A 27,069-nucleotide genomic window follows, 5' to 3' on the forward strand; every position below is an offset into this window, starting at 1 on the left:
CATGAGCACAGTCCCAAATAGCACTTAAATCCCCCATTCAATAATAACAAGACAAGATAAATCCCTCAAAGACCCTTTCAGGGTAATACCGACGTTTGATTGAAAAACGTTTAAAAATACATGAACACGGTCCCAAATAACACTTAAATCCCCATACGATAGTAACATGGTGAGATAAACCCCTCAAAAACCATTTCACGGTAATGTGCACGTTTAATTGAAAAGAAGCGTTTAGAACTACATGAAGAGTGTAAGGACCTCCGGTCAGGGTCACCTTCATTGTGCGAAGGACAGGCGAGGAGCTCGTGCGAAATGCGAAGAGAAAGCCTTGGACAAGTTTATATATGCGATGGGCGAGCGTTGAGGGGGCGGTCCCACAAGTTGGGCAGGCCGACCCACCTCTTGGGCAAGACATCACAAGTAAACGAGTCGGCTGGGCGGATGAAACGAAGGTCGGCCGGGTGGCATGACCTGCCAGCCAACCGTATGTATAGGTGGGCGGATGGTTGGACGAAAGCATTCATTCGATCAACACGAGTTCGATCAAGGAGTTCTGCGATTGCGGATGAGCCCGCATGACGGGTACAACTCGGGTGAGAAATTCGTGCAGGAACGTTGGGTGAAAAAACTCGGGTGAGAAACTCGGGCGAAAAACTCATGCAGAAAACTCGTGCAGGAAACTCAGGCGAGGTCGTCGCGCACAAAACTCGGGTGAGGTCGTTCAGGCGAACCCGGCGAGGTCGTCGGGCGACCCGGGTGAAGTCATTCGGGCGAGCTGGGTGAGGTCGTCGGGCGACCCGGGTGAAGTCGTTCGAGCGAATCGGGTGAGGTCGTCGGGCGACCCAGGTGAAGTCGTGTGGCGACTCACGTGAACGAGTTTGGGTGAACGGGTGGACGTGCGGACGGGCGGCCGAGCGAGGGCGCGCCGAAACGAAGAATCATGCAGACGGGCGACCCGGGTAGGGTGCGCCGTGCACGACGAAACAGTGGAAACGGTGAAGTGTTGGAGTTGTGACTCGTGCGGAGGCACCCGTGTGTGGTGACTTGGTTACGATGAGGCGCGCCCACGCTGAGCAAACGACACGATCGTACGACGAGGTGAATGAAGGGTTGGTGAGTCGTGTGGTGACTGTGTGGAGACGCCGACAAGCTGGGAAACCGAGTTTGCCGAAAGTGGGAAATTTAGCTAAGTGTAAATTTGGGGTTTCCCAGAATTTAACTTGTATTTATAAAAGAAGATTATATATATTGATTCATGCAGACTCATATTGCAGGGAGTTGCCCCTCCCTTTATATTGTTGTACATTTCTATTGTATAATGTTGTTGATGATGAATATGCATGGGTTTTCATCTATATAAAGGATAAAGATAATACTTGGCAACGAAAAATAAAGTAAGTATAGAATGTTAGGCGTAGTCTACAATCCTAAGTATTGGTGAAAAGAAAACGGTTGGTAGTGCCGCACCTCGCTACAGTGCGGTTGGAAGAGTACCGCCAGTGTAGGGGCGTGACAGGTGGTATCAGAGCTGGTGTACATTTTGCAGGAAACCTGGCGAAGTGCAAAGGGGATTTGCGGAAGACGCTGATCCCATTGTCACTTCGTGACAAGTGGTATCAGAGCTAATTCAAGGTGAAGTTGCGGATTGTGCTGACAAGGAAGAGGAAGCTGTGATGTTTGAGGATGTTGTAGATGTGACAATAATGGAGGATGAACTCGAGATTGATCAAGTTGGACTAGGATCATGCAGTTTGCAGACATGTGTAGATGAGGATACTCACACGGAGGAGCCTCATGATGATACTTGGGTGGACTTCTCATGGCCGAGACCAAGAGCAAGTCTTGGTGGAACCTCTAGTGGGGGAGCTATGATGGAGAGACCCATGTGATGATGATATGGTTGGGTGACCGAGTTCACTGGACCGAAGATTCTAGACTTGGATGGAGATGACCGATTTTTGTGATGGGTCTACTTAGTTGAACAACATGGACAACTTAGTCATAGACATCAGGTTGGAGGCATGGAGCATGGCAGTGTTATGCAGGGACATTATACAGGAGCACTTGTAGAGGTGTCACTTATGGGCATCCAATGAGGAGTGCCAAGGCAGGGATGTTGTGCAGGTAGATTCGCTGGTGTGATATGGAGATGTTTTACTTATGAGCTAATGGAGAGGTTGTGCACCCTTGTACAACAAGGCTATGGACTTGGATGGAGTTGTGAGTAGACTATGGAGCATTCCTACTACATGGAGAGCTTAGGCATCTTGTAGAGACCTTTGGGCTGAGACTTGTATGCTTGCTAGAGTGTTGGTTGGAGATGACTCATGGAGCTCATGATGACATGAGGTTGCGACTTTTGGAAGACTTCATATACGATGGACTTGGAGGATCCGAGGCATTGAGGAGCTGAGGTCAGAGACTTTGATGCAAGATGGGGTGTATACTTTCGAGTACATGTATGGGTGTGGCTTGGAAGAGTGACTTGATGTGGAGGATCGATATGAGACACTTTGAAGTGATGGAGTTACAACGATGATGATGCCATGGTGGCAACACTTGGGCATGGGTTGAGCCGAGACTCAATCACTTTTGAAACATGGGAGCTAATTGATCTATGATCATGGGCGGCACATGGATAGATGAGACAGGTGTATACTTGTTTCTATAGCAGACTTGAGGGATGGTACATACAAATATGATGGAGGTTGCTTCATGGACTTGGATGTGGTACATCGAGAGTCGGAGTTTGATGAGATGGTCTCTTCATATTGAGGAGATACACATATGGATGATGATGTTGGGATAGATGCGACTGATTTCATGCAGCACATTGACACCAAACATCATGGACAACATGTTGCAGACGAGATGGGGATTACTTCATGGACTTGAGCATGGCTTATACTTGTATGGAGATGGATTCTTGATCGAGTTGATGATGTGACAGATGTTCTGAGAAACGACTAATGATGGCATGAGGATGTGCATTCTTATGGATTGAGCGTGACAGTTGGATTAGCTACCCAACTAGTTCAAGACATGGGGACTAGTAGTGTACAAAGATGTGTTAGCATTGTGTTGGAGTATCATGGCAGCAGTTCACACGATGACGACATGATGAGGTCGACACGATGTTGTAGTAGGCATGTAGCTTGAGATGAAGGGGTCAACCTTCCACGATGGAGAGCAGCATGTGGAGATTACGACAAGATGGTTGATGATCATGGATTGAAATGATTTTCCGATGTATGACATACCGATGGGGTGTATGCCTTGGTATGGATAGCTTGGTGACAGATGGTTGCCGGGACGAGATATTGTCGAGGACGACAATGACTTCAGGTGGGGGAGGATATAAGGACCTGCGGTCCAGGTCACCTTCACCGTGCGAAGGACAGGCGAGGAGCTCGTGCGAAATGCGAAGAGAAAGCCTTGGACGAGTTTATATATGCGATGGGCGAGCGTTGAGGGGCGGTCCCACGAGTTGGGCAGGCCGACCCACCTCTTGGGCGAGACATCACAAGTAAATGAGTCAGCTGGGCAGATGAAACAAAGGTCGGCCAGGTGGCACGACCTGCCAACCAACCGTATGTATAGGCAGGCGGATGGTTGGATGAAAGCATTCATTCGATCAACACGAGTTCGATCAAGGAGTTCTGCGATTGCGGATGAGCCTGCACGACGGGTAGAACTCGGGTGAGAAATTCGTGCAGGAAAGTTGGGTGAAAAAACTCGGGTGAAAAACTTGTGCAGAAAACTCGTGCAGGGAACTTGGGCGAGGTCGTCGGGCACAAAACTCGGGTGAGGTCGTTCGGTGAGGTCGTCGGGCGACCCGAGTGAAGTCGTCAGGTGACTCAGGTGAAGTCGCGTGGCGACTCAGGTGAATGAGTTCGGATGAACGAGTTTGGGTGAATGGGTGAACGGGTGGATGTGCAGATGGGTAGCTGGGCGAGGGCGCGCCATGCACGCCAAAACGAAGAATCGTGCGGACGGGCGACCCGGGTAGGGCATGCCGTGCACGACAAAACGGTGGAAACGGTGAAGTGTTGGAGTTGTGAACAGAGGTGTGACTCGTGCGGAGGCGCCCGTGTGTGGCGACTTGGTTACGACAAGGCACGCCCAAGTTGGGCAAACGACACTATCGTGTGATGAGGTGAACGAAGGGTTGGTGAGTCGTGCGGCGACTGTGCGAGGCGCCGACGAGCTGGGCAACCGAGTTTGCCGAAAGTTGGAAATTTAACTAAGTGTAAATTTGGGGTTTCTCATAATTTAACTTGTACTTATAAAAGAAAATCATATATATTGATTCGGGCAAACTCATATTGCAGGGAGTTGCCCCTCCCTTTATACTGTTGTGCATTTCTATTGTATAACGCTGTTGATGATGAATATGTATGGGTTTTCATCTGTATAAATAATAAAGATAATACTTGGTAACGAAAAATAAACTAAGTATGGAATGTTAGGCATAGTCTACAATCGTAAGTATTGGTGAAAAAAACTGTTGGTAGTGCTGCACCTCACTATAGTGCGGTTGGAAGAGTACCGCCAGTGTAGAGGCATGACAAAGAGGGTCCCAAATAGACTCCATATTGACTTTCGGCATCCGTGGCACAAACACACCACCCTCGCCGAATTTCAGAAAAGAATTCCATAAACCTTAATCCCAGGCACTATGGTTTCCTAAAACAACATGAGGAAAGGTCGATAAGGCTCTGCTAATATCTGGAGGGAATGGAATTTGGAGCTTCCCCCGACTCCCCTAATGGGAAAACAGAATCATGTCGGACCCCTACATAAGGGCCCCTGCGCTCTAAGAACCCAAGAAGAGGAAGCAATAGAGAGTTGGAGAGTTTTCTTATTTCTGAATTACAAAATGAGATTTGTCCCATTCTTCCACGATGACGCCCGAGAGTTTAACAATACAAGATTAACAGGCGAGAAGCACATCAGTCATGGTTGCCATTGCCATGGTAATTGTACGATTAACTCGGATTGTTAAACTTCTGGGCATCATCCTGAAGAAAGGGACAAATCTGCCTAATGTAATTCAGAAATAAGAAAACTCACCAGGATTCAAACTGTGCGAACAAGAAAACAAGAAACGGAATTGTGCGAACAAGAAAACAAGAAACGGAATGTAAAGCTCGGGGTGGAATGTTTGAGAGCAGGCGCTAAGTAACTCAACTCCTTTACAGGGGATTTCCAACCTCCTCCTCCTGTAGCATCAGGGCTGCTGGACACCTGATTCTCCTCTGCTTATTGCCAAGAATTACAATCCCGGTGACAGATACAGAAATAAGAAGACAGTCAAATATAATTCCCATGGCGACGGCAACCATCCCCACGGATCTGCTCCTCGCTCGCTTATCTTGCTCCACACAATCCTGGTGGGCCACACGTTCGTCTCCCCAAAAACCGTGACTTGAACAAGAACATGCACAGCTCACGATGAATGTTTGAGAGCAGGCGCTATGTAACTCCTTTACAGGGGATTTCCAAGCTCCTCCTCCTGTAGCATCAGGGCTGGACAGATAGAGAAATAAGAAGATTAGCAAATATAATTCCCATGGCGAGGACAACCATCACCACCGATCTGCTCCTCGCTCGCTCATCTTGTATCGCCCAATACAAGATGAGCGGGTGAAGAGCAGATCGGTGGTGATGGTTGTCGTCGCCATGGGAATTATATTTGCTAATCTTCTTATTTCTGTATCTGTCCAGCCCTGATGCTACAGGAGGAGGAGCTTGGAAATCCCCTGTAAAGGAGTTACATAGCGCCTGCTCTCAAACATTCATCCTGAGCTGTGCATGTTCTTGTTCAAGTCACGGTGGATCAGCTTTTGCAGCCCCTTTTTGGGGAGACGAACGTGTGGCCCACCAGGATTGTGTGGAGTTGCTATACAATATGTTATCTGAATGCGACGCTGCAGGTGATGTCCAATTTGTCCGGTAAGAATCCGTTATCAATTTTGCTCTTCATTGCAGACGTCAAAACTTGGCTCAGTGCTGCTCTAACAAATCAGGATACATGCCTCGAGGGTTTTCAGAACTTAATTGTTGCAAGAGGAGGCAATGCGAGTCATAATATCACCAGTGACATACAATAAGAATCCAAAAAGTTCTCCCAATTGATCAGCAATTGCCTGGCACTGTTCCAAACCTATTTCAGCAACGCCAGCTTGTAAAATAATGCTTCACCTAGTGGACCGACGAATATGTCTGCAGTTCCACAAAACCCTAGACGGATGTTGGCAAAACAAGAGGAGGGGAATAACGCTGGTCTGGATCAGCATTACGGGTTGTTGGATCTATATGACATCAAGGAATTCCCTATGTGGTTATCAACAAGTGATCGTTTACTCCTACGCCTTTCCCCTGCAGACTTAAAAGCTGATGCTGTTGTGGCCCAGGATGGCAGAGGCAACTATGTAAGCATAATCGACGCTGTCAAGGAGGCACCCTCATATTTAAGAAATAACAAATACATTATATATGTAAAAGCTAGAGTGTACCATGAAACTGTGAGAATTTCTAAACGAAAAACCAACATAACGTTTGTTGGTGATGGCAAGGGAAAAACTGTTGTTGTCTCCAGCAAAAATGTGAAGGATGGCTCTACTACTTTTACTTCTGCAACCTTTGGTACTTTTCCAAACCTTTTTGCATTCATTTTCTTTTAATTGTTTAACCCAATATCTTAAAATACCCTTCCTTTGTAGCTGGTTAATTAGCTTTTCAACGATGTTTTATGACATGTATGTATGGAACTAAGGCCAATTGATAATCACTGACTAGTGAATCCCTGCATTGCGCATGGCTCTATGTGGCCGATTTTGGAGCGATTTATTGATGCAGTATTGTTGGTTACCAAGACACTCTTTATGTTCATTCTCTTAGGCAGTTTTACAGAGAGTGTGATATCAGTGGAACGGTAGACTTCATTTTTGGCAATACAGCAGTGGTTTTACAGTTGTGTAACATCTATGCTCGACAAGGCAAGCCAAACAAAGGAACACAATCACTGCCCAAGGCAGGAATGATCCCAATCAAAACGCATGCATCTCAATACATAATTGTATAGTTACAGCAGTAAATGATCTCACTCTCTTGATGGAATTTTATTCAGGATACCTCAGAAGGCCTTGAATATTGTACTCTTAAACAGTATACATGCAATCATTCAGGATACCTCAGAAGACCTTGATTATTGTACTCTCAAACAGTTTACATGCAATCATTTTTAGGCGACCTCATTCATCCTGCTGACTAGTTGGAATTGGTCAGGAGAACTTGCATTAGAAAGCTTATATATTGGCGAATACCTGAATGCTACATGAATGCTGAGCCTGGTGGAATTCCAGATGAGTCTGTAACTTGGCCTGGTTATAGCCTATAGGGTGATTGAAACCGATGAAGAAGCAAAAAAGCTCAGTGCGGCTATTTCTATCTCTGGTTTTGCAGTGGGATCCCTTATATAGAAGGCCTACAAATTTATTATTTTTTATGGCAATAAAAATTCCATATATTAAATCCTTACTAGAGTCTAAAACGCTAAAATGCAATACTGCCAGAAGAAGAGGCCAAAAAATCATGTACTGTCTCTCATCTCATGTAAAAATGTAATTTATAACTGTAATGTTTATAATCCCTCACATGTTATATTTATGTTCTTTCATTTTTATACTATTATATTATTCTTGATTTCAAAAATTCAAAGTTTCTAAGTTCTTGACATTACTCACTAAAGATGACGCAATCTCATCTCTACCTCAGAAAGGGTGGTTTGTCTAGACCTTATTTGGATGATATGGTATGTAGACATCGTCACATATACTTAGCTTGGATTCTGGTTGGTTTATAGTGTTTATGACTAAAAGGATTATTGGGTTACATATTCTATTTTTGGCTTTGATGTTTGTTGATGAATATGCACGGTGATATATAATGATTTTTGGTGCTGTTTTATTAAATCCTAAGCCTATGAATTGATTTAATTCTAGGTTTTATGATGTAGTACACTAGATTGGTGTTCCCTGTCATTTGCATTATAATATCACTTTTTCTTTTTCAAATAAAGATATCACTGTTTTTTTCTTGGAAACTAAAATATGTGTGTATATATAGGTTTTTCAACAGCTCAAATGATTAATTTGATTTTATTAGTGCTCATTTAAAATACAAAATTTTGGAATATTCAAGAGACATGCTCAAGTTGTCATATTCTAAGAGTTTACAATGAGATGAACAGTGATTTTTAACCTTTTCATGCCTGAGAAAATTATTGCAGACACCAAGGAAACACACTAAAATGTCGAGATTATCGATGAAATGAACAGGAGAGGAGAGTTTCATCTAAAATTAGTAATTTTGTTCACTGAAATTTGCCAAGGGAAATTTCATGAAGTCTCAGTGTCCTGAGAAGTAGCCCAAAATAAATAAAATAAGCCATAGAAGTATCGCAATAATATATGCACATTGCAGATGGAGTCAATCACTTACTGAACAGAATTCCCTCCCTTCCAGCGTTTCCCATGGCTCTGACCTCTTAAGTAATTGTGAGCTTGAACGATTATCATTGCCATAAGATCGAGAATGGTCACAGCATATCTTCTCATGATTTTTTTCATTATCCATAGTATTGTTCCTCTTTTCACATTTATTATCCCATTTGTTCCAAACATTGCTTTTACTCCTTTTATCCTTTTCAAAATAATGGTCAACAGGTTCAGAAAGAAGCTTGTAATCCCTTCCACGGTTGTCCTCTTGATTTGGTTATAAAAAGCATAATCTGTAATCAAAATTATCTCCGTCCAAACTTTCCCGATTGTGTTCACCAAACTGTCAATCCTTTCAAAATTGTAGCCCTGTAGATGATCACTGCAGTCATCAAATTCTCAAAATTTGTCAATCCCAGAAAACCTGTCAATATCTCAAAAGCTGTCAACCTACCCAACTCTTCCATGCCTTTGTGTTTCCTTAATAAGAGATATCTCATCATCCAGATTTCGTGTAGATTGGGACCAAAGTTCATGAGTAGAACGTGGGTCTCTTTCTCTGTCGAGTAGTTCTTTCAAAAGCTGTTCTTGGATAAACAGATTCTTGGGGAAGGCCTCCATCAACAAAGCCAACCCTGACATTAAAGACCACAACCTAACAATCAATAAATAGAGAACACCTGACCTTGATAAAGCTCTTACATCAAAAGACTGCACTATAATATAGATATAAGTCCATTTGCACCGAGTTAGCTGGACATAACCTTAGCACCTGCAAAATAATCATTCACAAAGCTACACTAGACAATATAAAAAGAAAACACAATTAAACCATGAAAAATTACTAAAATATTCAATCAATGTATCTAACTCAAGTTTTTCAAATCTTTTGATATCCAATCAAGATTTTGGTTTGTTGGATTGAAAAACTTGATTTTAATTTTGAGCTCACAAATCTCAAGGATCAAATATAAATCCGTACTTATTAGGCACCCATGTTATCACCATGGTTTGGTAGGTCCCCACCAGCTTCTTACAAAAATGTTGAGGAATGCTTTAGTGAGAGCCAAACAGGAGTGAAGGTATCTAAAAAGTGAGCACAGACGTGCTTATCATGGATTTCCTTTTAGGGACTGTGAAGCGGAAGATAATGACAATGTAGATGGGGATTCACCATTGTGATCTCTTCTCCAAAATGTAGATAGTCCAGGTCTGACTTCATCACCCTCTTCAACCATGGGGATTTGGAAGAAATTGGGTAACTCCCTTAATAGCTTTATGAGGAGCAAAGAAATTACCAGAAAGATCCTAGAGATGTTTTGCATGGTTTCATTGATGTAGTAGAAAAACTTGCTCCAACGGAGACAAGATCTAACACCATCATTCTCTATATCCACCACATTCGTATTAGAGTGCACTTAGTCTTTTACTCTTTGCTGGTTAGATACTCTATCTTCACTTGTAGGTGACATAACCCATACTTTATACGGAGTTGATGGCGTCATTCATGAAAGCTGATGTTAATTTTAGGTATGTTCTCTGTTCAGAGCAATTTATTTCAATTTTCACAGTTAGCTCAATATCTTTTCCAGATTAGCAATCACATCAGCATTAAAGTAAACTACAGATAGAACATAAACATAAATCACAGAAGACAAGCCAAGACAAGAGGACGCAAGATGTGGCGCTAGCCATGGACAAACCCCAATGTGGGGAAACCCTTGATCAATTCTTCTTATATGTTCTTCAATAGTTCAGCAAAGAGAGAGAGATAGTACATTTATAACAGCAGTCAACACTTTGACTTATCTAGATAAGAGCATAGATCATCTCTAAGAAGATGATACATGAGATCAGTTGAAGACATGTTGCTTCAACTGATTCTCCAAGGTGACTCCACCTATCGTTGTGTTACATCTCGTCATTGTGTTGCACCTCACCGTGCTGCACCCATCATCACAACGCTGGACCTCATGACCATGTTGTACACATCATACTGTTGCACCTTATGCTGCACTGCTGTCCCATGTGTCATTGTTGAACTATGTTGTCATACAACATGTCTCATGTGCTAGCATCACCGTGTTTGCCATTGCTATCCATGTTGTCCATGCTTGCCATGCTTTCCATGTTGTCCATGCTTGCTGCTGTCCCATGTACCTTTGCTGCCATGTCACAATTGCTGTCCCACTTTGCCTTGCCATACCTTGCTGCTGTCCCATATGTCTTAGCATACCTTGCTGCTGTCCCATGTGTCTTAGCAACACCATGTAGCCTTGTTGTCCCATGCATCTTAGCAACACCATGTAGCCTTGCTGTCCCATGCATCTTTGCAACACTATGTCACTTTGCTACTGTCCATAATATTGTTGTTCTAATGTTGCCTTCATTACTACTTATATGGTGACTGGTTAGGGCATCTGGCAGCCCTTACACACCCAGCTATCAGTCCATAAACAACCCCTTAAGGACTATGACCCACCTTGGCAAGCTTCTTCCCTAGCAACGTTGCCTCCATAGGATGTGTGTCATCCCTTAACACCCCCAACGCAATCACAACTGTGTGCTTAGGCTTGCGGCCAAGTACAACAACAATCTTGTAGCTGCTGCCTCCACAGAATGATGCCCACAGCAGCGTATTGCTCCTATTCTCCTCAGCCTGGCTACTTGCCTTGTTTTAGCCCTTAAAACGGTCCCTGCTCTCCTCACTGTCTTGGCCTCTCCTTGCTCTAGCTAGGATTGCGGCTAGGGCTTGCTAAGGCCTCCCTCGGCCTCCTTAATCTCCTCCACATCACACTGTCCATATCTCCTCGGTCTTCTTTTGCGGCTAGGCTTTAGACAACTAGGTTAGGGTTGCGTAGACCTGCGGTTAGGGCAGATTGAGTAGGGCCTCCTCCAACGTGATATTTCCCCATTCATGGACTGTGGTTGGACTCCTTTGGGTAGCGTATAGAACCCTTCCATAGCTACACTGGCTTGTCTTCTTTGCTGCGGCTAGGGCAGCCTCTTTTCCTCCAACATCTAGGGCTTCCACTCCTAGATTTCTCTTCCATTAAAACCCAAGACAAGTGGAGAGAAATCAAGATAGAAGTGTGTGTAGAATGACTCTCAAGTCATCTCCTTTTATACTAAAATGTTGAGCACGTGGGGTTTATTTGGTTGCTGGCTGACCTTGATGAATTGTCTGATAACACAAATAAATTCATAACTCCATGAATACTTATTGGAATCGGATGATCTTTAGATCAATCCTACACCTCTTGATGAGAGGGATCCAAGGAAAATATCAGTTGCCATAAATAAGATGACCCACATGGAGTTGGGCCCTAGTTTCCAATTTTAACACTCCCTCTCAACTAGGGAGAACTCCATCTGTTGATCCATCTGTCCGACTGTACTATCTCTGCCATGAGTGCCCTGCACTGCTCTGCTCTGCTCTACTCTGCTCTACTTTGTTCCGCTCTGCTGAACCATGAAGAAGAAGAATTGATTGAGAATGTCTCATACCATTCTCTATTGACCCGAAGTCAGTTCCATATGAAGAGAGTGTGTCATACCACTCTTACTGACCCGAAGTCAGTTCCATATGAAGAGAGTGTGTCATACCACTCTTACTGACCTGAAGTCAGTTTCATTGATCCCAAATCAATATCATAAGAGAGTGTCTAAAACCACTCATACTGATCCCAGGTCAATGGAGGTCATCCTAGCATAGGGTGTAAGGTAGATACAACGATGTGTCCATTGATAGTACTACTATGGTCCCTAACCCGATTTCCCTGCTCATTGGTCAGATGAGAGATACTTCCCATGAGTCCTAGACTGCATGGGTAGGATGCCTCGACAGGAGAACCACTCATCCTATTCCTAAGTCGCCACGGGGTATCACAGGGGAAGGCTAAACCATTCACTCTATACACAACGCACCATTAGGGGAGGGTGAGTCGCCCTATGGTTTCTTGTTGCTCCAAGCAGTACCCCAAGCCCCCCGGAGTTCCCAGAGCTCAATACATGCATCATGCAGGACCCTCATAAGAAGGTCTCTCAACGACTCCAAGTCGTTCGGGAAAGTAACAAATTTGACCTTTCCCCGGGGCTTAGACAGAATGTCTGCGATTTGTACATTAGTCTCAATGCGATGGAGCTTCCTCGCTCATCGACGTACCATATCCCAGATAAGGTAGTATATGATGTCTATATGTTGGAGCAATTATAGAATACAGATTCCTCAACAATCGAATCCCCCCTGGTTGACACAGAGGATTACGGTGGTATCCATCATGTGTACAAACAGCTCATTGAAGAGCTTCCACAACTAGGCAGCTTCACACGAGATCATACTCGTAGCTATGTATTCGCTTTTAGTGGTGCTTATAGCAACTGACTTTTGCTTCCTGCTCATCCAAGATATCGAAGCAGAATCCAAAGAGGACCAACACTCAGAAATGCTCTTGCGATCCTTCACACTGCCTGCCCAGTCAGCATTCGAATAATCATGCAACTTCATATTTCCGGCAGTGTATCTCAATCCATGAGAGATTGTGCCCCGAAGATATCTCAGAAGATTCTTGCCACCAATCTAGTGTGGCTCAACCATATATGAGCTCATCATACTAACTGCAAATCATATGTCCAAACGAAAGTTCACCAAGAACATCAACGCGAATGAGTTTATGAAATTCAAAAGAATTTCCTAAATCTGGTTCGGCATCACTACCACATAACTTTTGAAAGTTAAGCTCCATCAAGGTAATCACGAGCTTGCAGTTCACCATTACAAATCCGGAATCCAACTCCCTCTTACTTCTACAAATGAGAGGGTCTGCACTTGTCAGAAAGAGGTTGTCCTCATAAGGTGCCAGTATGAGAGGTATAACATCCACAACCTTCAAGCAATGGTTTGGATTGGCTTCACTCCTAATGAATCTCAGCTTCATCAGACAACTATCAATCTTCTCATACTAAGCTCGGGGAGTTTTGCTTTAGGCCATAGAGGGCTTTCTTCCACCCACATACATGAGATTCCCGATCATGAATCTCAAACCCCTCGAGTTGTTCCAAACTTGTGGACACGCTACATGAGGGGAATGGTCCTCTTGTAAGATTTTCCTTCAGTACATTTCAGACATGTACCTTCATGCTCCTTTTGAATTTAGGCATCCCTGTCACCATCTGACTCACATCGGGTAGGGCCCCATAAGGTAGACTTCCCGTGCTATAGATGAGATGTGTCAATTGACATGGTCCCAAATGGACTTCCTGCAACTTGATACAAATTGCCAACCCTAAACCCATGAGTAAAAGCATCTTTGAAAATTATATTTTCAAACACGTATCTTTCCATCGATGAATGCCACCCTGTAACCTTTGACTTCCATTGCTGAAATGGACACCAGGTTCTTCTTGCGATCAGGTGCATAAAAGATATTTGTGTAAATAAATCGAGTTACCCTCATTTAATTGAGGGGTATCATTCCCTACACCCTTTCCGGGATAGGTGGCATCGATTCCAAGTATAATCCCATGATTGTTCCATCTCTACCAAATTAGAGAGAGCACCCTTCTATCCGATGAAGTGCCTTGAAGCACTACAATCAATAAGCCAGATTCCCAAAGAGTCTGAAGGAGAGGGCCAATACAAGATAACGCTTCTATATCTTATCATAAACAACATTTGATTCTTCATACCTGGAGTTCCTTGCTTTCTTTGAAGAGTCAGCAATTTCCTTGATGACCTCCATTACCTGTCATTCCTCCGATCATTGAAGATGTCCCTAGAATGATTGTTATCATCATCAAGTGATGTGTCCCTACCATTCGGACACTCCTTCGCATAATGGCCGAACTTATTACAAACAAGGCATCTGCCTTTCCTTCCACCCTTAGATCCAGAATGCCCATTGAAGTGATCTTTAGGTAGACCATTAGAAGCTTCCGCTGCGCCATTCTGATAATACTCTCTGCGTCGATTTCACCCTCGGTGAATTTGGAGAGGGATGAGGAATCCATTGATCCTTTTGTCCTTTCCCAACTGTCTACGGTGATTGCTCTTTCACTCTTGCTTGGGCTTTGTCTTCACCTCAACTCCGATACCATGTTAATTTTAGGTATGTTCTATGCTTAGAGCAATTTATTTCAATTTTCATAGTTAGCTCAATATCTTTTCCATATTAGCAATCACATCAGCATTAAAGTAAACTACAGATAGAACATAAACATAAATCACAAAAGACAAGCCAAGACAAGAGCACACAAGATGTGGTGCTAGCCAGGGACAAACCCCAATGTGGGGAAACCCTTGATCAATTCTTCTTATATGTTCTTCAATAGCTCCAGAGAGAGAGAGAGAGAGATAGTACATTTATAACAAAAGTCAATACTTTGACTTATCTAGATAAGAGCATAGATCATCTCTAAGAATATGATACATGAGATTAGTTGAAGACATGCTGCTTCAACTGATTTTCCAAGGTGACTACACCTATCATTGTGTTGCATCTCGTTATCATGCTGCAACTCACCATGCTGCACCCATCATTACAACGCTGGACCTCAGACCATGTTGTACACATCATACTGTTGCACCTTATGTTGCACTGCTGTCCCATGTGTCATTGTTGAACCACGTTGTCATACAACATGTTTCATGTGCTAGCAACACCGTGTTTGCTACTGCTATCCATGCTTGCCATGCTGTCCATGCTTGCTGCTGTCCCATGTACCTTTGCTGCCATGTCACAGCTGCTGTCCCATATGTCTTAGCATACCTTACTGTTGTCCCATGTGTCTTAGCAACACCATGTAGCCTTGTTGTCCCATGCGTTTTAACAACACTATGTAGCCTTGCTGTCCCATGCATCTTTGCAGCACTATGTCACCTTGCTGTTGTCCATAACACTGTTGTTCCAATGCTGCCTTCACTACTGCTTATATGGTGACTGTTTAGGGCATCTGGCAGCCCTTACACACCCAACTATCAGTCCATAAACAACCCCTTAAGGACTACAGCCCACCTTGGCAAGCTTCTTCCCTAGCAACGTTGCCTCCATAGGATGTGTGTCAGCCCTTAACACCCCCAACGCAATCACAGCTGTGTGCTTAGGCTTGCGGCCAAGTACAACAACAATCTTGTAGCTGTTGCCTCCACAAAATGATGCCCACAACAGCGTATTGCTCCTATTCTCCTCGGCCTGGCTGCTTGCCTTGTTTTAGCCCTTAAAACGGTCCCTGCTCTCCTCGCTGTCTTGGCCTCTCCTTGCTCTAGCTAGGACTGCGGCTAGGGCTTGCTAAGGCCTCCCTCGACCTCCTTAATCTCCTCCACATCACGCTGTCCAGATCTCCTCGGTCTTCTTTTGCGGCTAGGCTTTAGACAGCTAGGTTAGGGTTGGGCAGACCTGCGGTTAGGGCAGATTGAGTAGGGCCTCCTCCAATGTGATATTTCTCCATCCATGGACTGCGGCTAGACTCCTTTGGGCAGCGTATAGAACCCTTCCATAGCTACGCTGGCCTGTCTTCTTTGCTGCGGCTAGGGCAGCCTCTTTTCCTCCAACATCTAGGGTTTCCACTTCTAGATTTATCATCCACTAAAACCCAAGACAAGTGGAGAGAAATTAAGATAGAAGTGTGTGTAGAATGACTCTCAAGTCATCTCCTTTTATACTAAAACGTTGAGCACATGTGGGGTTTATTTGGTTGCTCGCTGACCTTGACGAATTGTCTTATAACACAAATAAATTCATAACTCCATGAATACTTATCGGAATCGGATGATCTCTAGATCAATCCTACACCTCTCGATGAGAGGGATCCAAGGAAAATATCAGAAGCCATAAATAAGATGACCCACATGGAGTTTGGCCCTAGTTGCCAATTTTAACAGTTGATAGCAACAAAAGTTGGCCTTTCCCTAATGTTCCTAAGGTGCCTCGGTTTGACAGGTTTCCCATTGATCCTCTAGCAATTTTTGAAGCAAAGCAACTTTTGAAAAGCCCAACCAAGGAAACAACATATGGGAGTGTTTCCAAGCTGATCTGGAGCCCTCTGTGAATATATGATTCTATGTACTGGCCAACTGGCCCGATTTTGTTTGTTTCACATCACTTCTCTAGCCATTTCTGAACTAGAACAACTTTTGAAGCCCAACCAAGGCAACAACAGATGGGAACCTATCCCAAGCTGATCCTGAGCCCTCAGCAAAGATATGACTCTATGTACTGTCCAAATGGCTTGATTTTGTTTGTATATTTTGAGTTTGTTTGTTTAACTTGCATCCAGTCGTTAATCTTATTTTCACATAAAACAACTCGAAATTTTAGCAATATCAAAAGTATCGACTATTTTCACTGAAAGTATTTGTTGAACTTGGACAACCTAAGCGACTTTTTAACGCTTAAGATAACTTGAAAGTTTGAAACATTTACTTATGTTGATTACAATTCATCATACTCCACAGACCTGCCAAAGCCTCCATACAGACCACGAATACCTCTATTTTCAAAATTTTGTCAAGAATATCCATTACAACATTATACTGTCATCCCGGGAAGGTCCTGAACCATTAACCTCTGACAAACCTGATCATACCAGTGTGAGAGTTAGCGTATATAAGAAAGTGAATACTAGAGATATCTTGTTAAAGCGTGAGATTGAATGAATTTTTAATGTTTAGCTCAAATTTGTTCTCCTGTGGTTGTTAGCTAGAGCGTAGTATGTTAACACCTTAGGCGGTAATTCTATTGAAACATACATTTTAAGGTATGAGCTTGTTGTAAATAGGAGAAGAATGTTGTGATGAGCAGGTTACCAAAGAGAACATAAAAAATGTCTGCAAAATTGTTAAGCGTGCACTTTGAATGTCACTAACAATAAATTATAATAATACTTTGTCAAGAACTTAATCTTCCACAAAATTTCCAGGACGCTGGAGTGGGGCAACATATATGGGATGTGTGGAAGCTCACCCAAATTTCAATAATCTTTATACCCTTCTGAGCTTTGTAGTGGTACACCCTTTCTATGGCTAATAAAATTTCCAAGTAAACTACTACCCTTTGTAGTGGTAGTTGTTTGAAAGAAAACTCAAGTAATTTGGAGAATCTTGGTTTGCTGCAAGATTTATACCCAAAATTTTGGATTAAGGACAACCAAAGCAACATTTTGAACTTTAAAATGATGTCTATGATGAAATCCCTGTAATAAGCTCACTTGCTGTCAAGTACGGTGGAGAATCATACTCGTCATGTAAAAAAGCTTGGTGCTTCATATGCCTGATGAGCGCTACAGCAAGCAATATAACTGATTAACTAAGACAGCTGAAGTAAATGACTCTGAGTAACTTAGTTATTCACAAGCAAGCATTAATTTGTGACTCTAAATTTTAGATGTTCAGTGAAATTTGTGTCCACACCAATGAATATCTTTAGCAATTTTTGACAGAGCAAAAAGATGGGATGACACACTCCAATCACACAAAACCACTCGTTTCTTCACCACCCATCATTCCATTGCATATAGTGTATTGTAATTGTCAGTTTTCAAAAACACAAATATCCTACTATTTGAAGTTGGTTGAAAGAACAAGTATCTTGCAATCATTCTAATTCATTTTTGTGTTTAGGGAGAAGCCAGAGAGAGAAAAGTTATTAGAAAATGGAGAACAAGGGGATAGCGTTATACTATAAGTATGCAACATTTTGAAACAAGGATGTTGCAGATGTTATTAACGAGGTTGTGCATGTTCTTACAACCTGCTTCTGCATCTATTAAGATTCCAAATGCACACAATAATTTACCATGCTTCAACAACTTGCCAGGCCTGGGGCCTAACATCACTGTCATCCTTAAAAGAGGGAAAATTTAGCTTATGATTAGTGGTAACAAAACACTGGTTGATTTGGTCACTGAAAAAAAGCATGGAATAAATTCCTCAATATCAGCTCCAGCTTAAATTGTTCCCAATCTTGTCTTGTCATCCTCGAAGAATTCAAGTGACCCTCCAAAGAAATCTTGTACTCATTGTTAGGTTCCAAATTAATTGTTAAGTGTTCTGGTGTACAATTCGGTGAATGGACCAGATAAGTCTATCTGAGCCAATTTAATAAAATACGCAACCTCCAAATCATTCCATCTATGCATTCCAAATCAATCCATCTATGCATTTTTCTCTTATGCAAAGTTTTGATCATAATTCTGTTTTTTCTTTGGATGGTTGCCTTCTAGCCTTAATTTGAGTGAATCGAAAGCTTTAACTATCTGATTTTGGAAATTTTAAATGTTTTTTCAAGAACAGCTTCCTTTGAGCCCAGACATTTTTATAGCATTTACAAGTATTTTTTTCTCTTATGTAAAGATTATGATTATATTTCTATTTCTCTTTTGGATGGTTGGCTGCTAGCTTTGCCCTCAGTGAATAGAAACCTTTCAATGCTTTTTCCACAGAAACTTCCTTTAGATCCAAGCATTTTTACAGCATTTACATGTTTTTTTTTCCTTATGTAATGTTATGATCATATTTCTATTTCTTTTTTGGATGGTTGTCAGCTAGCCTTACCTTAAGGGAATTGAAAGCTTTCACTCTATGATATTAGGATTTTTGAATGTTTTTTTTACAACAACTTCATGTGAACCCAAACATTTTTATATTGGTCTTTGTTTAAGCATGCTTTTTTTGCACCAAGCAAAACATAAAACCATTTTGATCTATTTAAATATGTTAATGCTTCTCTTTTTAAATTCTTTCTACCAATAATTCATATTTCATTTATAACATAATTCATATTTCATTCATAACAAATAGATTTTCTATTAGAAAAAACTAAAACACAACCATACAGTGGTGTAATACAAAATGAAGAAGAAAGGCTGCAGCATACTGTCAAAATATCACCTTTCCATCCAAAATTTTCTAGCATAGCCTACCATACCCCTCTCATGTATTCTACTCACAAATTGAAATAGACAAAACTATTACTGGATCAAGCATTACTACTATTCATAGAAAGAAACTAAATTTTTTACCATACCCCTCTCATGTATACCACTCACAAATTGAAATAGACAAAACTATTACGGGACCAAGCATTACAACTATTCATAGAAAAAAAAACTAAAAATTTTGCCCATTCATGTCCACCTAGGTGCCTATTCCAAAGGGTGTGCACAAGCTTTGACTTGTTCCACATAGTCACCAGCTTCTAGTGTAACCTCAATTGCCAAGGTGTAACTGCCCTGCAAAGGACCAAAAGAAGTGAAGAACAACTTTGATGATACGCACAAACTGCCTTATTCATATTGAGATCCCCAGGATGAAAGAGAAAGCTTACTATGACAAAACCTGAAAAAGAGATGAAAATAAAAAATAAAAGAAAGTTTAAAGAGTAATTAGAGGCCAAAACAAAATCCCTCTTGCTGCTAAAACAAATTGCAAACAAACTTTGCAATGTTGGAAAGGCTTACAAGTCCTAAGAAGTAGGGTTAATTATAGAATGGTTCTTTCAGATCCAGCACTTTGACAGTGTTAAATTCAAATTAATCAACCACGTCAAAGGATTCCTTCCACACTTGGCCACAAAACCAAAAATCTATCAAATAACAGCATTGGGCTTGAAGGTTGACACAGTGACTGCCAACAAACAATTTCAAATGTTTGAAGTGAAACCATCATTGAAAGTAAACAATTTAAAAGGTACGAAGTAAACCCGTTACTGTTTTGGGTTAGCAAACTCCAGTTAGTAGTTAGTTGTGTGTTGCAACTGGGTGCATCAGAAACCAATAATCAAGTGACTAAACACACATATATAAGACATAGCATGATATGCCCAACAAAATGTACTAGACCTAGCTGCACTCAGAAGCCAATATTGAACAGGTTAAATCCAGATGTATGTTTCATAGCAGGACATGGCCAGCAAAAATGCACTTCACAAGTCTCGCAGGATCTGTCAAAATACACACTTCAAAGGCAGACTTGCAAGCCAAATAAATCATTAGAACACAAAACCACTAATAAATTCACTACTGATTATGCAAAAGCAGAAATTCAGCTAAAGGGAGAGAATAAAACTCTCTCTTCTTACATTCATTTCTTTTCAACCCAATTTTAAACAAGTACTGGTCCGCCTTAAAAGGGATAAAATCATTTACAAACAGTAGCCAACAAGTTTTCATGATGGTATTTCTCCTCGTCCCTGTTTCAACTGATTGCACCAATAGCAAAGTGATTTGAAATGAGTTAGCATAATAGTTTGCAAGAATTTGAGGGTAATGAAAATGCATCTCCATTCCACTACATATCTGAAACATCTAGTTGTAATGCTACACACAACGAGAGCAATAAAATACAAACTAGCATAACTGCTAAGGTCTGAAATTATAAAATTTTCAGTGAGAAAGCATATAGCATGCAAGGTTTAATAAGCCAACAAGGGTAAGGGCGTCCATCGACATATAGCTGCATTTCAATATGACAACCCAATTGGGTCAATGCTTGCTCAATAAAATTACTAATCCAAGAGAGGTCCAATGCAAACTTGATGGAGATGATATGAGAGGTTGATTGGAGTATATTTGTTGAATGTTGGGCTTTTACAGATAGAGTAAATATAACTCCATGCATGGAAATGCATTTTCAAAACTGTCAAAATGTCTTCTATAATTGAACCATATGTAGATGCCTTGATTTCTCACAAGATCTGTTGTAGCCTTTGGATAAGCAATAATCAAATTTGCTTCTTTTACATTGTCAAAATAATCCTCTGCAGCATTAGTTATCTGTGTTTCGAAAATGCCTGAGTTTTATTTAACTGCACTGAAATCTGTCGCTTCCATCTAATGTCAAAAAGGTCAAAAGGAAAGGAAATTTTTGATGTATTCCATGGTCACACAAGCCTAGGCATCGGCCATGAAGTGGCGATGAGAGTCTGTTCGTGGGAAATATTGGACAACATCATTGGACTATAGTGAACATGATATTCAATTAGATTTTTATGTACTTCATGACAATTTTGAGATTACTAGGTAGCATTGGTGCTTCATTACTGCATCTTCTTCCTCATTATGAATCTTCTCTTTTGTAATTAGAAAATATGCTTTGAAACATGAAACTTTCAATTGGACATTTTATATTTGTAATTTCTTGAAAGTCTTATGAATCATTTAGACAACATTATTATGAAAATTGCAGCTCAGATAGGTGTCTCTAGATAGGTCTTGTGTCCAGGCGTGTAGAAGATATCTTGGAAATTTACTTCTTTTGGAATTTTTTAATTCTTCCTATTTCCAAACATAGGAAAAACATGATAATTATTTTTATTAGTTATTATTGGCTCTGTAACTCACATTACTAAAGTTTATAACTTTGGAAATTAATATTTCCATTTGACAAAATCAAAGAAAGTGACAAGATCAAAATTTTGCCTATGAGCTTTCCTTTGAAGATCTCAAAGGAGGAAATAGTGTTGTGAGAGAAAATCTAAATTTCTAGAATGAGTGGTTCAATAACACATTAGAGATCACATTGAGTGAGAGAGAAAAAGGTCGATTTGGTTGAGAAGAAGGAAGGTCGAGCAACTGAGAGAAGGGGTTGTCTTGTTCAAAGAAAGAGGGGTCGTAGTCTGGCCATACTTAGTAATGAGAGAGGGGTCGAACCCTCGTTTGCATTTGCAGGAGAGAGAGGCTAAGTATTGGGGCCAAGTTTCTTGTTGGAGGAGAGGTCGAGATCAATAAAAGAAAAAGGGGTCGTACTTGCTGGAGATAGGTTGTACTTCAAACCATACCATTACAAAGGAGAGAGAGTCAATTTTTATGGTCGTTTTTGGTTGTATATTCTCTAGATCTGTTGTTGTAATTATTTCCAAAGTATTTTCTCTAAAGCCTAATACAATTGTAGGTTTTAACCCTGTACATAAATTACCTGCATACGAATTCTAAAACACAGAAAACTGTACATAACTTACCTGCATGCGAATTCTAAAACACAGAAAATAAACAATAGCGAGAGCATAACACATAAAAAAAATATACACAGAGATTTCCCCCTGGATCCCAAAACTGGGACTACCAGATTGATTTTTTATTATGTTCCTTTCGATGTTACAATACATATGTATACATGCTAAAGCATCCAATACCATGGACCAAAAACCATTGCGCCCAAAACCATGTGCGAAAACCATAAATAGGTTCGCCCACCTAATACAGGGACAAAAAAAAATTTCCTCAGGGCGCTGCCTCAGACTCCGTAGAGGGGGGCTAACCGCCCCCTTCAAACCCCTTGTATAGGGGGGGTTGCTGCCCCCCCTGTGACCCCCTCGCTGCGCAATCGACGCAACTAAGGGGGGGATCCAGCCCACCCTCTAACCCCCCAGTTCACTAGGTAATTTAGTCGTGGAAAGAATGTAACACAACCCAACAACAATCCCTCTTTGTTAGTTTTCCCCACATAGGGATTTTCTAGGGTAAAAGTTGTGTAAAAGTTTATGTGCTTGGATTTCTTGTTTCTGTTGCGCATGATTTGTTAAAAACTCAACTATGTTAATTGTGTGTATATTTCAGATTTGAGATTTATGGGTTTTCAGTAAAAAAAAATTCTAGGTATAAAAATCATTGTTCCACGAGGTTGCATCTTGTTAATTTTAGGTATGTTTTGTGCTGAGAGCAATTTGTTTTAATTTTCACAGTTAGCTCCATATCTTTTCCAGATTAGCAATAAAATTAGCATTAAAGTAAACTGTAGATAGAACATAAACATAAATCGCAGAAGACAAACCAAGACAAGAGGACACAAGATGTGACTCTAGCTAGGGACAAACATCAATGTGGGGAAACCCTTGATCAATTCTTCTTATATGTTCTTCAATAGTTCAATAGAAGAGAGAGAGATGGTACGTTTACAACAGAAGTCAACACTTTGACTTATCTAGATAAGAGCATAGATCATCTCTAAGAAGATGATACATGAGATCAGTTGAAGACATGCTGCTTCAACTGATTCTCCAAGGTGACTCCTTCACCTATCATTGTGCTGCATTTTGTCATCATGCTGCACCCATCATCACTATGTTGCATCTCATCACGCTTCATTAATCATGCCTGTACCCGTCACTGTATTGCATTATGTGCCATCGTTGCACCATGTTGCCATCTTGACCTATGTGTTGGCTGCACCTTGCTTGCTTGTTGTCCCTTGCTTGTTTGTTGTCCTTAGCATGCTTGTTGTTGCATGCTAGTTGTCCCTTGCATGCTAGCTGTAACATTGCATGCTTGGTGTATTCGCTGCTAAGTACCATACAATTGTCCCAATGTTAGTTAGTTGTCCCTTGCATTCTGCTCTCCTTCGGAGACAGATGCTCTCGCTGTTTCGGCAGTTCTCGACAATTCCGGTAGTTCCGGCTATTCCCGACAGTTCCGGTTGTTCCCGGCAGTTTCGGCAGTCCCGACAATTTTGGCTTTTCCGGCAGTTCCGGCATTTTCGGCTTTTCCGACAGTTTCGGCTTTTCCGGCAGTTTTGTATTTTTCGACAGTTCTGGCTTTTCCGACTTTTCTGGTAGTTCCGGCTTTTCCGGTAGTTCCGGCTTTTCCGGCAGTTTCGGCTTTTCCGACTTTTCCGATAGTTCCAGCTTTTCCGGCAGTTCCAGCTTTTCTAGCTTTTCCGACAGTTCCGGCTTTTCAGGCTTTTTCGGTAGTTCCGACTTTTCCGGCAGTTCTGGCTTTTTGCCCTTTGGATCAGGGCAACGTTATTCCTTAGGATCTCTCCTCCTACTAAAACCCAAAGACAAGTAGAGAGAGGAAGAGATCCCAAGTGTGTTGAAATGACTTGAAGGCCACCTCTATTTATACTAAAACGTTGAGCACATGTGGGGTTTATTTGGTCGCTGGCCGACCTTGACGAATTGTCTTATAACGCAAATAAATTCATAACTCCATGAATACTTATCGGAATTGGATGATCTTTAGATCAATCCTACACCTCTCAATGAGAGGGATCCAAGAAAAATATCAACTACCATAAATAAGATGACCCACATGGAGTTTGGCCCTAGTTGCCAATTTTAACACTCCCTCTCAACTGGGGAGAACTCCATTCGTTGATCCATATGTCCGACTGTACTATCTCTACCATGAGTGCCCTGCACTACTCTGATCTGTAGCTCAGCTCTACTTTGATCTACTGAGCTCTGCTTTGCTTTGATCTGTTGAGCTTTGCTTTGCTTTGCTCTGCTCTGCTGAACATGAAAAAGAAGAATTGATCGAGAATGTCTCATACCATTCTCTACTGACCTGAAGTCAGTTTCATTTGAAGAGAGTGTGTCACATCACTCTTACTGACCCGAAGTCTGTTTTATTGATCCCAGATCAATATCACAAGAGAGTGTCTCAAACCACTCATACTGATCCCAGATCAGTTTCATTGATCCCAGATCAATGTCACAAGAGAGTGTCTCAAACCACTCATACTGATCCCAGATCAATGTCACAAGAGAGTGTCTCAAACCACTCATACTGATCCTAGATCAGTTTCAATGATCCCAGATCAATGGAGGTCATCTTAGCATAGGGAGTATGGTAGATACAACAATGCATCCATCGATAGTACTAATGGTCCCTATCCTCATTTCCCTGCTTAGTGATTAGATGAGAGTTACTTCCCATGAGTCCTAGACTACATGGGTAGGATGCCTCGACAGGAGAACTAATCATCCTATCCACAGTTGCCACGAGAGAACTAATCATCCCGACCCATAGAAGAACTAATCATCCTGTTCATAACACACTACCAGGGAAGGGTGAGTCGCCCTGTGGTCGTATGTTGCTCCAGTAAGTACCCCAAGTCCCCCAGGGCTCCCAGAGCTCAATGCATGCAACATGCAAGACCCTTATAAGAAGGTCTCTCAACGACTCCAAGTCGTTTGGGAAAGTCACAGATTTGACCTTTCCCCAGGGCTTTGACAAAATGTCTGCAACCTGTACATCAGTCTCAATGCGATGGAGCCTCCTTGCTCATCGACTTACCATATCCTAGATAAGGCAGTATCTGAGGTCTATCTGCTGCAGCAATCATCGAATACGAGATTCCTCAATAGTTGAATCCCCCCTCTGGTTGTCACAGAGAATCACAGTGGTATTCATCATGTGTACAAACATCTCACTTAAGAGCTTCTGCAACCATGTAGCTTCACACGAGATCATACTCGTAGCTATGTATTTGGTCTCGGCAGTGCTTATAGCAATCGACTTTTTCTTCCTGCTCATCCATGATATAGAAGCAGAATCCAAAGAGAACCAACACTGAGAAGTGCTCTAGTAATCCTCCACACTGCCTGCCCAGTGAACATTCGAATAATCATGCAATTTCATATTTCCAGCAGTGTATCTCAATCCATGAGAGATTGTGCCCCGAAGATATCTTAGAAGATTCTTGGCACCAATCCAGTGAGGCTCAACCAAATATGAGCTCACCATGCTAATTGCAAAACATATGTCCAGACGGAAGTTCACTAAGAACATCAACGCAAATGAGTTTATGAAACTCAGAGGCATTTCCGAAATCTGGTCCGACATCACTACCATATAACTTCTGAAAGTTAAGATGCTCGAGGTAGTCAGAGGCTTGTAGTTTATCATTCCACATCCGGAATCCAACTCCCTCTTACTTCTGCAAATGAGAGGGTCTGCACCTGTCAGAAATAGGTCGTCCTCATAAGGTGCTGTTATGAGAGGTCTGTCATCCACAACCTTCAAACAATGGTTTGGATCGGCTTCACTCTTAGTGAATCTCAGCTTCATCTGACAGTTATCAATCCTCTCATACTATGCCCGGGAAGTTTTGCTTCAAGCCATAGAGAGATTTCTCCCACCTGCATACATGAGATTCGTGATAATCAATCTCAAACCCCTCAGGTTGTTCCAAACTTGTGGACCTGCTACATGAGGGGAATGGTCCCCTTGCAAGATTTTCCTTCGGTACATCTCAGACATGTACTTTCATGCTATTTTTGAATTCAGGCATCCCTGTCACCATCTAACTCACAGACCTCCGGTGCTATGTGTCAATGGACATGGTCCCCAGTGGACTTCCTGCAACTTGATACAACCCTGAACTCAAAAATGTCTTTGAAAATTCTATTTTCGAACACGTACTTTTCCATCGATGAGTGCCACCCTGTAACATTTGACTTCCATTGCCGAAATGGACACAAGGTTCTTCTTGCGATCAGGTACATAAAAGAGATTCTGTAAATGAATCGAGTTACCCTCATTCAGTTGAGGGGTAACATTCCCTACACCCTTTCTGGGATAGGTGGCATCGGCTCCAAGTATAATCCCACGATTGTTTCCATCTCTACCAAATTAGAGAGTGCACCCTACTATCCGGTGAAGTGCCTTGAAGCACTACAATCAACAAGCCAGATTCCCAAAGAATCTAAAGGAGAGGGCCAATACAAGATAACGCTTCTTTATCTTATCAAAAACAACATTTGATTCTTCATACCTGGGGTTCCTTGCTTTCTTTGAAGAGTCGGCCATTTCCTTGATGACCTGCATTACCTGTCATTCCTTTGATCATTGAAGA

General features: G+C 41.8%; 1 protein-coding gene and 1 long non-coding RNA gene across 7 annotated transcripts; one reads left to right on the forward strand and one right to left on the reverse strand.

Moving 5' to 3' along the window:
- The first annotated feature begins 5,668 nt into the window (after window positions 1–5,668).
- On the forward strand, window positions 5,669–7,677 carry LOC149141855 (pectinesterase 2-like). 6 transcript variants are annotated; one of them, XM_089447409.1, is made up of 3 exons: window positions 5,669–6,434; window positions 6,579–6,648; window positions 6,779–7,677. In XM_089447409.1, the coding sequence occupies exons 1-3, from the start codon at window positions 6,222–6,224 to the stop codon at window positions 6,799–6,801; spliced, it is 306 nt and encodes a 101-aa protein (XP_089303535.1). In that variant the 5' UTR covers window positions 5,669–6,221; the 3' UTR covers window positions 6,802–7,677. The 6 variants fall into 6 exon arrangements, with proteins under 6 accessions (XP_089303535.1, XP_089303533.1, XP_089303534.1 ...); XM_089447407.1 differs by having other exon boundaries at window positions 6,802–7,677; XM_089447408.1 differs by having other exon boundaries at window positions 6,862–7,677.
- An 867-nt stretch (window positions 7,678–8,544) lies between these two features.
- LOC149141856 (uncharacterized) lies at window positions 8,545–20,692 on the reverse strand. The gene is made up of 2 exons (XR_016264616.1): window positions 20,337–20,692; window positions 8,545–9,136 (listed from the first exon to the last, which is right to left on the reverse strand). It is a non-coding gene; the product is annotated as an uncharacterized LOC149141856 (long non-coding RNA).
- Window positions 20,693–27,069: the final 6,377 nt, after the last annotated feature.

This window comes from Pinus tabuliformis, chromosome X (assembly GCF_031772625.1).
Source record: "Pinus tabuliformis cultivar Carrire ecotype Pingquan chromosome X, CPIR1, whole genome shotgun sequence".
NCBI classification, from domain to species: Eukaryota; Viridiplantae; Streptophyta; class Pinopsida; order Pinales; family Pinaceae; genus Pinus; species Pinus tabuliformis.